We start from the raw sequence: 15,577 nt of genomic DNA, 5'->3' as shown, positions 1-15,577 counted from the left end.
TTAGGTAATGAGCGACAGTTGACCAAAGCCATTTTCAAGATACCTTCTGTTTTAATTGTGTTAATGTCCGCTTCCGTGGTTCTAAATGGGCAGTGTTGACAGAGGGGACGGCATGCCGCTGGATTTATAGAATGAATGCAAGAGGGCGGCAAGATACTCTTAAGTGCAAGGAGAGTCAGGCGGGAGTAGGTCTGTAAAGAGCTAGAAGAGCGCTCAGAGATACTGGCCCCTGGGCCCGTCCGAGCGCGAACGGGTGCAAACGGGCTTACCTCTGGCGCACCTCCGGCGCAGGTCCGCTGTCCGCGTCCGCTGCGCGGAGGCATGACTGACCGTTTAAATAGAGCGAGTAGAGCGCTCGTTCAATAGCGCCCAACCTAAGATGGCCGCCAATACCAACAATCCGGGACCCGGTGACTTAGCCTCGAGGACGGCCAAGCTGCGCCTGGGAAGCGGGGAAAACTGATTTAAAAGTGCTGGCGTGTCCTAATAAGAATTATCGACCCCTAAGTGTGCAAAAAATGACTCGAGGGGGGGGGGCGGACACAAGGGGAAATTCAATACACAATTGCAGGCTTATTTGTTAAGGGTTTAAAATAGCGTTTTCAGTAAAAACGACCGCTCAGGAGCAGCCTTAAGCGTCTGTATGGGCAATCTCCTGATTTGGTGGAGAGCCCTTCCTTAAATAGAGCGAGTAGAGCGCTCGTTCAATAGCGCCCAACCTAAGATGGCCGCCAATACCAACAATCCGGGACCCGGTGACTTAGCCTCGAGGACGGCCAAGCTGCGCCTGGGAAGCGGGGAAAACTGATTTAAAAGTGCTGGCGTGTCCTAATAAGAATTATCGACCCCTAAGTGTGCAAAAAATGACTCGAGGGGGGGGGGGGGGGCGGACACAAGGGGAAATTCAATACACAATTGCAGGCTTATTTGTTAAGGGTTTAAAATAGCGTTTTCAGTAAAAACGACCGCTCAGGAGCAGCCTTAAGCGTCTGTATGTTGAGGGCAGAGTGCTGTGTGCTGTTGAGTGCTGTGTGCTGTTGAGTGCTGTGTGCTGTTGAGTGCTGTGTGCAGTTGAGTGTTGTGTGCTGTTGATGGCAGAGTGCTGTTGTGGGCAGAGTGCTGTTGAGGGCAGAGTGCTGTTGAGTGCAGAGTGCTGTTGAGTGCTGTTGAGTGCAGAGTGCTGTGTGCTGTTGAGTGCAGAGTGCTGTTGAGTGCTGTTGAGTGCAGAGTGCTGTGTGCTGTTGAGTGCTGTGTGCTGTTGAGTGCTGTGTGCTGTTGAGTGCTGTGTGCTGTTGAGGGCAGAGTGCTGTTGAGGGCAGAGTGCTGTTGAGGGCATAGGGCAGTTGAGTGCTGTTGAGTGCTGAGTGCAGTTGAGTGCAGAGTGATGTGTGCTGTTGATAGTGTGTGCTGTGTGCTGGTGAGTGCTGTGTGATGTTGAGGGCAGACTGCTGTTGGGGGCAGAGTGATGTTGGGGGCGGAGTGCTGTTGGGGGCAGAGTGCTGTTGGGGGCAGAGTGCTTTTGGGGGCAGAGTGTTGTTGGGGGCAGAGTGCAGTTGGGGGCAGAGTGCTGTTGAGTGCAGAGTGCAGAGTGCTGTTGAATGCAGAGTGCTGTTGAGTGCAGTGTGCTGTTGAGTGCTGTTGAGTGCAGAGTGCTGTTGAGTGCAGAGTGCTGTTGAGTGCAGAGTGCTGTTGAGTGCAGAATGCTGTTGAGTGCAGAGTGCTGTTGAGTGCAGAGTGCAGAATGCTGCTGAGTGCAGAGTGCAGAATCCTGTTGAGTGCAGAGTGCAGAATGCTGTTGAGTGCAGAGTGCTGTTAAGTGCTGTTGAGGGCAGAGTGCTGTTAAGTGCTGTTGAGGGCAGAGTGCTGTTGAGGGCAGAGGGCTGTTGAGGGCAGAGTGCTGTTGCGGACAGAGTGCTGTTGAGGGCAGAGTGCTGTTGAGTGCAGTGCTGTGTGTTGTTGAGTGCTGTGTGCTGTTGAGGGCAGAGTGATGTGTGCTGTTGAGGGCAGAGTGCTGTGTGCTGTTGAGGGCAGAGTGCTGTGTGCTGTTGAGGGCAAAGTGCTGTGTGCTGTTGAGTGCTGTGTGCTGTTGAGGGCCGAGTGCTGTGTGCTGTTGAGGGCAGAGTGCTGTGTGCTGTTGAGGGCCGAGTGCTGTGTGCTGTTGAGGGCAGAGTGCTGTGTGCTGTTGAGGGCAGAGTGCTGTGTGCTGTTGAGGGCAGAGTGCTGTGTACTGTTGAGGGCAGAGTGCTGTTGATTGCAGAGTGCTGTTGATTGCAGAGTGCTGTTGAGGGCAGAGTGCTGTTGAGGGCAGAGTGTTGTTGAGTGCTGTGTGCTGCTGAGTGTGTGACTATGTGACAGTGTGTGACTATGCAGGGTGACATTGGGAGTGTGTGGGTGAGCAGTGTGTGAATGTTACGGGGCAGTGTGTGAGTGTGCAGAAAACACCACACACACATACACCACACACACATAACGCACACACAAACCACACACCTCAGTCTCTCAACACCACACACTTGTCACCACTCAACACAACACACTCACCACCACACTCACTCCCCAGGCTCACCCCCACAGACTCACCAGCACACACTCACCAGCACACAGAAAACAACACACACAACAACACACCCCCAGCCGTCAATGAATGCTTTCACCATGCACAAACACCAACAGCCATCATCCATCTGTGCACGCTTTTACCAAGCACACACCCACCAGCCGTCAGTGCACCCTTCCACCAGGCACACACACCTCCAGCCGGCAGTGCACTTTTCCACCAAGCAATCGCAGTATGGTACACTTTACTTTTAAACATATTCATATAAAGCACAGCATGCCACCATTGGTAAAATTACAATTCAACCAACATACTTCCACTACACACCACATGCACACACTCCATAACACATGGCAAAAAGACATTGGCATTTACAATGCCATTAGCTCAAACTCAAATAAATCCGAGCCCGATTGCATTTCTAATGCTTGTTATTTCCTTGTGGCTGTACCCCTCTCTGTGAGTACCATTTTTTTTTTTGGTCTGACACTAGCTAAGGGTTGCATCCTGCGGAAATGCGCAGGGAGAATCGCAGAGTCAGTTTGGTTCTTTTGGTATGAATGTGCCTCGCTAACATGTGCTGGAAACGGGTAGATTTGCCTCTTTACTCATGGTGAGTCCAGCCATTTCACTGGAGAATTCTCATTTTACTTAAATAATATATATATAATATATTTAAAATGGCCTTCTGCCCGCCTTCCTCGTCCATTGGTCTGTGTTGTGTCATTCACAGTTTTCATCCGCCCACTGCAGCACACATCAGGGTCAGCCTATTCCAGACGAGACCCTGGCACTCCAGCACTGGCACTGGCATGCACGGCAGCCCTCATGGGTAAAGGCGGTGCATCAGACTAGCCCTGGTAGCAGTGAAAATGGAGGTCCCAGGGACATCAGCAGCAGTCATGAGGACATTGACCGCGAGCCCCTGTTTTCCCGAGTGACAGGTGGTTGACCACGCCAGACTCGCGAACTCACGTTTCCTTGTGCAGTGTTTCCAATCTATGCAAAATTCTGTCTCCCCAGACTAACTGACATACGCCTTAAAAACAGAATCTGTCTGCAGTGGAAACATGCGGGAAGTCTACTGAAAAAGCAAAGTGAGACAATGCACTGCCATATTATGACAGATTGTGTGCCACTGGGTGGAGTCAAAAGGACCACAGCACCCTTCATTCCATCCCTTGCCTTCCAAGTAGGACAGTCTCTGTATCCAGACAGTGCAGTGGCCAGTTATAGAGGCGGGACAAAGCTTCTGAAGAACGTACATGAGACTTGAGGGACAGACATCAATATTTTGGCAGATAGACAGAGAAGAAAGAGACTGAGGGCACTGATATCAAAGACCAACCGTGTCTCTCAAACTGGTACCATTCAAGGTTCTCAGATACTTATTCCCCATGTGTACATTCCACATTCTGTATAAGTACAAGGCAGAGTAAGTAAGGTGGTATCCATTATCACCGGCTTGAGCCCCCGGGTGCTCTGTTGAATTGACCCATATGATGCCACATGTGTACACAATAACGCAGGTTGACTGCTGAGTTCTACGTACCCAACTGGCCCTCATGCACACCGTACTTCCCTTCATGATTTACCCTTATTATACCCATTCTACTAAATAAATGTGGGCGACACCCGTGAACTTTTGCAGGGCCTTGTGCGTGATTGTTTATTGGCATGAAGTTAGCTATCCTGAAAGGGAATCTACTGTACTCTAAGTTGGGTGGTGTTTCTTCCAAACATTTGTATCTTCCCAGTTGCCTGTCTCATGCTATGCTGCTTACTAGCCCCACACCGCTTCTTTTCACTGTGTGCTTCCAGCGGCAGAACCTCTGCTAAGGCGGAGGAGCGCTGCCCCACTGCTCTTTGAGCAGTGCAAAAAGGAAAAATAAAATGATATCACAATGTTATTATCATTTTATTTTTTCGTACTGAGGCAGTTTTATGGGGAAGGGCTGGACTGTCGTCACAGCCAGCAGGGGAAGGAGTGGTTGGTGCACTTAAGTGCGCATGACTATTGGGCCGGCCGTCTTGGGCTGACCGAACAGTCATGCGCACTGAGCATGTTCTCCTTATATTTTCCATGTATTGCACAGCCTGGGGGGAGAACATGCATAGGCTCCCACTCCCTGTCTGAGTGCCAATACCAATCACGACGCTGCTGGTATATTGGTGACAGCAGCGTCGTGATTGGCTAGGGGAGCCTGGGTGCTGCCGGGAGCCAGTAACAGAGGGAGACGGAGGAGAGGCAGCAGCCGGCGTTCGGCAGGTAAGTTGTTTTTTTTGGTGCTTTTTTTTCTAATCCCCCACACCCTGCCGCCACTGTTCCCTGGCAGCCATCGCTGTGTGCTTCATATCTGTGCAGCTGAGCTCTACTCTTTCAGTAAATGCATTTCTGGAAGTCATCCTAACTGAATACAGAGCTAGCCAAGCAATCTGTCATTTTGTGGAAAGGTTTAAATGTGTGGGCACTTCCACCCTCAAAGTCCTCGGCTCAAGTTGTTCTGGTTGCTGTAAAATGTTATTTACAACCGGGCCATTGAATATGTGGGCCTGTCGTGTTGGTGGCTGTGGTATTGATTGACAGGCGGGTGGCAGACCTAACTAACCTCTTCGTCATTGTTCTAGGTGCAACCAACTCAGAGCATCAATGAGGAGTCCAGCCATGGCGGTGTTCAAACAGCAGAAGGTGGAAGACTTGTACGAAATAGGAGAAGAGCTGGGAAGGTACAGTTCACTAAGCGCACGTCATTCAATGGATTGTAGCCTTTGTAGGGCCGCTGATACAGAACTCTGCATTGATCGGATGGCTTTGCAATTGTTGAATGCACTTTTGGAAATGCTTCTTGTATTTTTTATTCTTTTTTTAATGCAAAATGAATTAGTCTTTGTGAATCATCTAGTCAGGTTTGGAGTTTTTTGTTAAAGGAACACTTAAAACAAGCATTTGCAATGCAATAGGTCTCGCATTAGGAAAGTTTGAGCTATTGGTATTGTAAATGACAAATTTTGTATTTATGTGTTGGTTTTGAAAATAGCAAAATTAATAGCTTTGTCATTTACAATGCTAATAGCTATAACTTTTGCAAATGTGACACCTATAGCATTTGTAATGCAACATGTTTTGCATTTACGTGACTTAGCTGTATTGATATTACAAATAACAATAGCATTTTTTTTATAATTAATACTTAAATAAAAGTTATTGTAATGTTTAATGGCAATACCCTAAACTTTTGTAAATAACTTTTGTGAAGATTATGTTCAGTGTATTTTATTGTGACGAAAATCCAAGACCAGAAGTGAAATATTAACATCTTTTTGTGACATTTGTAATAAAGCTTGAAACAATGAGAGAACATATTTGAACCAGTTGTTGTTGAATGGTTGTGCAGCAGAGCCCCCCTCCTTAAAAAACAACAAATAAGGCAACAGTCTACCACAATTAATCAACAGCGGGAGAAGCTTAAAAGCAGCAACTCAAACAATGGGAACAGCCCAAACACAAGCATTTGCAATGCAATCAGTCTCGCCTTTGGGACCTTATTAGTATTTATCCATGCTGCACATTATCCTGGGTGCGGCAACCACCGGCTCAAATTAAGCAGAGGGGGAGGGGAGCAACAAGGGAGGGATGAGAAGCCTGGAGGGAGAAGGAAATGACGAGAGGCCTGGAGGGAGAAGAGAGTAGCATGGGAGGACAAGCAGCATGGGAGGACAAGAAGCCTGGAGGGAGAGGGGAGCAACAAGAGAGGGATGAGAAGCCTGGAGGGAGAGACGAGCAACAAGAGAGGGACCAGCGGCTTGGAGGGAGACGGGAGGGACGAGAGGCCTGGAGGGAGTGGAGAGCTGCAGAGGGGGGACAAGAGGCCTGGAGTGAGAAGAGAGCAGCAGGGGAGGATGAGAAGCCTGGAGGGAGAAGGGAGCAACGAGTGAGCGACAAGAAGCCTGGATCGAGAGGAGAGCAACGAGGGAGGGACGAGAGACTTTCAGAGAGAGGGGGAGGGACGAGAGGCCTGGAGGAAGAGAGAGGAGCAGAGAAGGGACGTGAGGCCTAGAGGAGGAAGAGAGCAGCATGAGAGGACAAGAAACCTGGAGAGAGAGTGGAGCAGCGAGGGTGGAACGAGAAGCCTGAAAGGAGAGGGGGGCAATGAGGGAGGGACAAGGTGCCTGGAAGGAGAGAGGAGAAGTGGGGTAAGAGAGGGCTACCGAGCAAGCGTTTGTGAAAGATAAAGCGCGCTGTTGATGAATTGGTCATTGAGCTGAGACAGGAAAATGCTCATTAAAAGTGACGGCAAAGGGCGCCAAAGGATTAAAAATAACAAGCAGTGATGGAGGGTGGGGCGCAGGATAATTTCTCTAAAGAAGATTTAAGGGCTACAGACCTGAAAATGAACCACAGCATTTTTACTGCATGTTTACGATCGGTGCACACAAGGCAATGTGGAAATCTACCACCAAATCCGTTCCAGTTTATGTTATTGTTTCTTTAGCTGGTGCCACGTCCTCTCCGATGCAGAGAAGGCGGTGAGAACGTATTGGGCCTGCAGTGCGACTGCCTTAATAAATCCCAGTGCTCTACATTACGAGGTGGTGGTGGGGGTAGGGGACTGCACGGGGATGTTAAGTGGCAGGTTGGGGCAATGAGAACGATTAACAAGACGTCAGCGTTTAGTTGCGTCGGCCGCGAAATGGATCCAAAAAAACCAAGCTGGAGCCAGCTCGGGCGCAGCACGTCTTCCGGAGACGTGCACGTTCACAGAGCACAATCGGCTCGGGCACAGGCCAATAGCCGCTGGTGCACAGCTCTGTACTCCCTTGGCTGTGAGCACGGTGACTGTAATACTCGCTGCGGCAGCGCTTCGCGCTGCTACCGGCAGCGAGCCCTAAAAAGCCATGTAATATTTGCTAGTTAATGTGCGGGAGTAACTCTATGCTTTATTGAAGTGGACTCCTTGTGAACTGCATTGCAGAGTCCTGTAGGTTGACTCAGTGGACTAACATTTACGTTTAGGTTGCAAATGTGCAGACAGCCCAGGTAGGGGGCTTTCACTATCCCAGTTTATAAGGGAAATTGTGGAAGTTTAGGTAGAGTTCTAGAAGGTTCAATATGTTATTTTTTATTTCGTTTCCAAGCTGGTATTGGCACACTTCGAAAATAGGTGACTGTCATCCAACACATCTGATTTGGAGTTCTGATATGAGGGTGTGAGTGGTACCCACCGGCTGGCTTTTTCTAAAGTATGAAATCAATGACAGACAATTAAAAGTCCTTGCCCCACTTTTCTCTGTTGATCCAAATAGTAAAGATTAAATTCTAAAAAAAAATCTCATCTGTTGAGGTTGGCTTTTCAAGTACCTTGTTTCTTGCCACCTTGTTGGGACAACAGATTTTGACTGCATCCCTTGTGTGGAAACACCCTTGAATGGTGGTTAAGTATAGTGAAAAAATATTACATTTTGTTACAAAAGTTACCTTTCCCAAACACTTTTTAAACTCGTACTTCACACTTATGTCAGTTCTTACCAATAGGACTGTTAGTACATCATGGTTACCACCACTCACACAGTTATCTAGTAAGGTAGCTTCTCTTGAACTTTACACTTGTTCTGCCAAAAAACTGCTAGCCCTAGGATCCTGTCTTCAGGGTAGGACCAGGGATGTTAAGCGGACAGATTAAAGACCTGATACATCACTGTTGAATAGTGGGTCATTAATATATGTTGCCTTCAGGCCACCCTTCAAGCCCCTTAAGAGCAGCATGAGGTATGGACTGGTCCCCACCTCTGTTCCAGTGGTCAATACAATGTTCAACCGTGTAAACATTGTGGTACAGGGCCAATCTGAAAGGATTCATATGAAGACCTTTTGTAAGTGTGATAGTTGTTTTGATTTGACCTTCTCGGTAGAGGTTGTGCTTTGTGTAATCTTGAATAAATCATACTGTTTTTGTGTTTCTTGATTTATTGTGATGACTTTATTTACTTCATTTGAACTTCAGTTCTACATCTTCTCGTCCAAGCGGGTTCCTTTCGTTGTTTTGGTACCTTGCTTCAGTTAAAACCATCCTCACGCAGAAATCCTTTTTCCTTACACATTTCTAAAGCTTCCTTTTAGAAATGGTGTTTGTCTCCCATCTCATTCATTATTAGTTTGTGTCTGTAACATATTGGATGTATAGATAGTGGCCATGTTCTAGCCATGCACTGGACATTTTGGGGTCTTTGTGCTCTCATGTTGCAGTATCTGGCAGTGACCTGTTTGGAGATCTTATTGTGTATTTTCATTTTTAGATTTATTTTGTTTCAGGATATTTGTATTTGTTAGGTTATTGCTGATAGTGTTTATAATCAGTCTGCCCACTCAACATTGCATTATGGTCATGATATTATATTAATTGCTTCATATAAGTGAGAATGTATGCCTTTACTTTAGTGTTTGAAAATAATATGCCATATATAATTTGAAGAGCACTGCATTCTCCCTGCATTATTCAGGCAGACTTGGTTTATTCAGCTCAGATCTTGTTCGTCATTCTTGAGTTACTCCTCACAATCCTTGTGTCTTTTTCTTCTTCTTTACCTTCTGCCTTTGCTGGAGCTTTGCTGTTGTTGGCCTTGCTGCAGCTATTTATGCATGAGTCCTCTCCCAGGTGGGATCTGTACCACCCTTATGTTCTAGAACAATTCCATGATAAGTTCCTAAACTCCAGACCCTGACCATTTTGATTCACCATCATCTCCACACACATGTAGTTGGTCTTCTCCAGTGCATAGTTTTGTATTAGTGGTAGCCATCGATTCTTCTGCACTCCTATGGCTAAGTGATTTGACTCAGTATATAGTCTATTTAACTAGAAGATTGATTATTATTGAGTACAAATGGTGGCCTTGCACTGAAAGCAATACCATGCACTGTCATTGTCAATAATCTCATTTAATATCAGTACTAGTGACCTAAAAGCCCGAGCCACCCTCATTGCCATTGCCCTGGCATAACTCATGGTGCCATTGCCAGTATCCTGACTCAACTCCCTTACATGCCCAGCAGACGTACTGTAGCAGTGAATATGTCCATTCTATCCATCACCTACATAGGATCCATTTCTAGCTGTTCTGTTAGGCAGGACCTAAAGCTTCTTCGGGTCACCTAAAGGAGTTTCTGTCATACTCTGAGAGTGCTACCAAATATTTCATATGAGTCGGACATTTTTGACTCGAGAAAAAATATGTTTCCTCAAAAATTGGTCCTGAGAAGGAAAGGCAGGTCGGAATCCTGCAAAATCTGATTATGTCTAAGACAGGTTTGTCTTCAGAAAGATCTGCTTTCTCCCTCTACCCCACCAACGTTGACCAATGATTTTCCTGGTACCAGATGACTCTGTGTTACCCTAGCATGACAGTAGACTAATTTTCCTTTTGTAATCCATTTAATGTTGATCTTAGGTCCAGTTTGCTCAATCGAGGTGAATGAGGACTACGTTGTGGTTTATCGTTAAAGCACAAGTATGTGGCCTTTTATGCAAAGCGTCTCAGCATTGCACCATTTTGTATTCTGTACCCACTGCAGTAGAATTATTTTGTATGGTGCAATGTTACACCATGGTGCATGGGGCAGTGGTGGATCTAATGCATGACAATTCAGACCAGTGGCGTAGCTAGGTGCAGCAGGGGGATGGCGGTCAGCCTCAGGCGGCACTCTTTTTGGGGGCCACGGAGGTGAGCAAGTCATGTCTGTCGACTACCATCATCCCCGCCCCCCAAGAACAAGATGTCTGTCATCCACCACCTTCCCCCTTCCACCTTCCCGGAACAAGTCATCCATCGCCGCCACCCCCACACTTTTACCTGCTCTGGCCGGCAAACTCAGGGCTGCCCTGGGTGGCAGTAGGTCTAGCTACGCCACTGATTCATCACTTTTCAAAGAACTTATGATCTCTTTCACCTAAAACCTAAATAAGTGGTTGGTTGACTTTAAAATCTACCAGAGCTGTGAATCTTATAAAACCTTGGACAGGTGTGAAGTACTTAATTCATTCATTTCAGGATTTGTAAAGTTTACGACTTGTAGAAGTTACAAGTGTATTGCAAAGAGAGAGGCCCACTACTGGAAGGGTACTGTTCCTTAAGGCAGGGACTATCCAATCTAGTGTACAGACTTAAGGCAACAAAATTATAGACATTATCTGAAATGTCAACAATTAATAACAAACTAGTCTGGATGAAAGGATAACCAACTGGATCTGGATATATTTTACAAAATCGACATCATTTTAATTGATGATAATGTAAGAAAATTCATTTCTTTAAAAAGACAAGGTCCCATACAAACTCACTCATTCATCTTCATTCAATCCTCAAAGACACTGTACATTAAAAATTGCGATTGTTCTACATTTCAGATAAATGCAATAATAACAATTTCAATATTAAAGAAGAGAAAACAGTGTGGCACACAAGTAGTGATCTCTCGTGTTCGACGCACGTTTCTGCACTGAGCTGTGCCTTCATCAGGAAAATGGGCCACAATGGATTAGAGTTGGTTTCTTGTATCTATCAATCTAGTGATTTCACAGATCCTTTTATATGTGGATGGCTGTGAGGCACTTCTTGCGTGATAGTCGAAGCTAAAAAATGTATTGAGTTGTAAATATGCTGAAGCAAGGTATTATTCTGCGATTTCTGTTTTCTAACTTTATGTCCCTGATTACGGACTGTTTGGGCATCCAGTGAAAAAATTTCCTTTATCTAAGTTCTAATATTTCTATCCAGAGATGCACACATTTATTTGTGTATCAACTTCTGTTGCCAGATAGGGGAATCCACCACACGCTACGATCGCAACGTGAGGTCTCAAGTATTTCATAATTTGTTGGTGTGGTTGATAAAGTTTCCGTTAATGGTTGCATGCAGAAGAATAAAGACATGAAAACCAGAGTTCTGTGTGTGGTGTGGTCTGTTACATGCTCCCGGGCAGGACATGACGATACAACTGGCTCTGAGGTAGGGGATATGTGACCCCCAAGAATACAAGACTGCTCTCCCTGAGAGTTTGACATGGTTCAGCAAACTGCTTGTGAGTGCCACGCGCACCCGAAGAAGCGGTCCACTAAGACCAACGCAGTGCAGCGGTGGAGTCAAAGTGCAACTCCAGCTTTTGAGAGACCCTCGAAAAACGTGCTAAAGGCAGTGACAGCCAGGTGCAGGAAAGCGCTAAAGTCAAAGACTACCAGGCCCAGAGAAATGCTAAAGGCAGGGGCAGCCAGGTACAATGCATAAAGTTGAGAGCACATGCAAGAAGCAAAACAATTACTGACTGAGAAGATAGAAGATGGCGCCCGCCAACCTCAGCTCGGGCGCGACGACCCAAGTACTAGTGAGCAGGTATATGCTTACAGAGGTGCTGCCCAGCCAAGAGATGTAGAAAGCCAAACTCTGCCTGAACAACATATACTCTCAATTTCCATAGGAAACAGCTTAAAATACGATGCTGCTGTGTTCCTGAACCCACCACCTCCATTCAATATGGCCATAAAGCAGAATATTGGCCTCAGATGGACTGGATCGAAATGTTCAATGACTTAATAGATGCCATAGAAGAAGCAGATGACAAAAGATCATCAAATACTTATAGAACCTCACAGGTGACAGAGTAAAAGAATTGATCAAAGAAGATATCACAAACTGATGAAGTATCATACCATCAAATCAAGAAGACGCAGGAAGCCAAGTTCAATCAAATGTCGAATGTCAACTATGAAAGGTGCACCTTCATCCAAGCAAGACGGCAACCTGGTGAGACTATGGATGAGTTTGTTTTGACCCTTGATACACTTATAAAGCTGACTTCAATGATGAGGCAGCCATGTATCTTAGAGTTATCAATGGTTGCCTCTCCAAATCATTCTGATGACACATTCTGTGAGAAATGCTCAGCTTGGAGAAAGTGCTCATGGCTGCAAGAATAGAGGGACATGCTGATTTACAGGCTGCTTATATGGAAGCTGAAACAACCTAAAATGAATCAGCATTGAGTATGAAAAGTAAGCAGAAACACAAGTCCGAGGCCCACAGAGTGATGTCTCTGAAGAAAAAGAAGTTGTGTTTTCTCTTTGGATTTTCCTTTCCACATGAAGGTAAATGTCCCTACATCGGACAGATAAGCAAAGGCTGCAGGAAAGAAAACCATTTCATAACGATTTGCAAAGTAAAACAAAAACCAAGTGCGTAACAGAGAGACGAGAAGATGGGTGGCAGAAAGTTCCAGAAGCACTCTAGCCACTCCCACAATGATGTATGCTGTCTGCTTGCTGGTTCAGGTCTCACACTAAATGCAGTGAAGTGTGAGTTTCACAAAAACAGACTTAAATTCTTTGGTCATATTTTCTCTGAAAAGGGAATGACTCCTGACCCCGGAAAGGTACAAGCATTGTCATCTACTTGTCATCCAACAGATGTGACCATGCAGTGATCCTATTTATGCATTGCCAACTGCTGCTTCAGGTATATTCGTCATTTTGCCACTGTGAGTGCCCCTCTAAGAGAACTGACAAAGCAAGATGTTCCATTTGAATGGCCATCTGAATATGACCGAAGTTTCAATTAAATAAAACACACCATTGAAAATGCAACTGAAACATCTTACTTTGATCTGAAATGGCATACAGAGATAGTAGATGCAAGCCCAATGGGGTTAGACGTGATCCTTGCTCAACACAATGAACAGCCCGATGCTCAGAGACACAGTGTGGCTTATGCTAGCCAGAGTCTATCTCAGACCAAATTTGCTTATTCTCAACCTGAGAAAGAAAACTTAGCTTTGAGAACACTTCAATGTGTTTCTGAATGGAAAGCATTTCACCCTTGCCACAGATCATCGGGTGTTGCTCACCATTTTCGGAAATCTGAAAGCCAAGATGCCCCCTCGCAACGAGAGGTGGGGGGATGCTTCTGCAAGGGTGAAGCACATTCACCCCGCATCCGTGAGTCCGCATGCTGTCACAACGCTGTTGTTACAATGACCGCGTTGTGACAACGCATACAATTACTCCGCAAGTCGTTACAACGACTTGCGGAGGGGGGGAGAAGGTGTTGGATTTAAAATCCAAAACCTTCCCTAAAGTCCACACAGACTGGAGTTGGAATAGTAAACTGTTTTATATAGTATAGTAAATTTTACTATTCCAACATCCAGCGCCCCCCCTCCGCAAGTCGTTGTAACGACTTGAGGAGTAATGGTATGCGTTGTCACAACGCGTTCGTTGTTACGACCGCGTTGTGACAGCATGCTTATTCATTACATGTGGAGTGAAGAGGTATATTCGTCTGCAAGAGTATGATTACACTATTGTGCATAAACTGGGGAAGAATCAAAACCCTGCAGACTATTTTTCACAAGTACCGCTACCGCATCATAGTACAATGTCCAAAGCCGCTGAGGGGTACATCAATTTCATAGCAAACTCAAGTGTCCCTGCAGCTCTTTCTATTGAACAAATTCTGACAGCTAATAGTACTGACAAAGATATGATCAAGCTTAAAGAAATCAGTGCAACATAGTCATGGAGGAAACATGCTCAACCTCTTACAGATGATGTTGAGTACCAGAAATTCAAGAATGTTCAGGAAGAACTTTCTGTTACATGTGATGGTATCCTAGTAAAGGGGTGAGAATAGTTATCACTGAAAGCCTGAGGCAACACGTTATTGAACTGGTGCATGAAGGACATCTTGGCATTGCCACTACTAAGAAAGCCAACTGGGATCAAATGTGGTTCCCGCATCTTGATGAACGAGTTGAAAGGGAACTGAAAATGTGTCATCTGTGCAATTGTCTGTCTCCCAAATCGACTCAGCATCTGCTAAATATGTCTGATCTCCCTAAGCAGGCCTGGAAAGGGATCACGGTTGACTTCTTCAGCCCCCTCAATAATGGACATCATTTCATGGTAGTTGTCAATGAATACTCACATCTTACTCTAGTGGGAGACTTATCATCACCCATACATGATAACGTCATCAAGAGGCTGGGTGACATTTTCGCAACATGGGGCGTTCCTTCCATTGTCAAACCTGACAACGGTCCACCCTTCAATAGCAGAGAGTTCAAAGACTTTCTTAACCATTTGAACATCAAACATGAGCAAAGCACACCTCTCTAGCCACAGGCAAATGGCGTTGTTGAACGATTTATGAATACTTGGAAATGGGTGGTTCAGTGTGCTGTGCTAGAAGGTATTTACCTTATGTTGCTTTTACGCCCAGCCTTTCGGGCTTACCATTCCACTCCTCATTCCCTAACAGGAGAAAATCCTGCTGCCTTGCTGTTTGAGATAGCTCTTGGAATAAAGATACCCCAATGGACCACCAGCCAGTTAAGAGACCCTAATGAGAGTTGTGTCACTGACACCTCTCACAAATGCAACATGAAGGCTTACACTGATAAGTGCTGAGGCACTCGAAACACTGTCTTTAAGAAAGGAGACCGCTTTCTTGTCAAGCAACAGTAGACACGCAAGACTGGCACTTTGTTTGATGCTGAGCCCCTAAAATATGGGGTGAGCAAAGGACATATGGTAACTGCCCAACAACCTGGAAGATCCATAACCAGAGGCTTGTCACATTTTAACTCCTTCCGTGCTGATGACGGAACCGCTCCATCATCAGCCGCGTTGGCGCTGTGCTGATGACGGAGCGGTTCTGTCATGGCACGCCCGACGTGCCTGCGCGGCGCTGATTTCGCGCCTGTGCGGCGCGTTCTATTAAGCGGGCGGGGCCATGATGGAACCGCTCCATCATGAGCACAGCTCAATCGCGGCTGGTGTCGGAGCAGTTCCGTCACCAGCATGGGCCCGCCGCACGGCCCCCCACCCCTTTAGCGCTGCGGCGGAATAGCCGCCGCAGCGATGTGGTTAAGTATTTGCCTCAATGTTCATCGGCTCCAGACCTCATGAGTGAGGCACATCCACATGAGTGCCCAAATCAAGCATCGACTCTTCTCCTAAGATGCCAGATGAACGC

The 15,577-nt window shown here is 46.2% G+C and overlaps 1 protein-coding gene across 3 annotated transcripts in view; it reads left to right on the top strand.

The window, feature by feature from the left end:
• The window catches only part of DAPK2 (death associated protein kinase 2), a 558,977-nt gene that overhangs the window by 115,333 nt on the left and 428,067 nt on the right, over positions 1–15,577 (top strand). For all 3 annotated transcript variants that reach the window (XM_078685202.1, XM_078685200.1, XM_078685201.1), the window contains exon 2: positions 5,186–5,284. In XM_078685202.1, the coding sequence (XP_078541328.1) occupies positions 5,208–5,284 (77 nt within the window). In that variant the 5' untranslated portion in view covers positions 5,186–5,207. The remainder of the gene's footprint in view (positions 1–5,185; positions 5,285–15,577) is intronic.

Source organism: Lissotriton helveticus, chromosome 3_2 (genome assembly GCF_964261635.1).
Source record: "Lissotriton helveticus chromosome 3_2, aLisHel1.1, whole genome shotgun sequence".
In the NCBI taxonomy this organism is placed as follows: Eukaryota; Metazoa; Chordata; class Amphibia; order Caudata; family Salamandridae; genus Lissotriton; species Lissotriton helveticus.
This window is presented reverse-complemented; position numbering and strand designations above follow the sequence as displayed.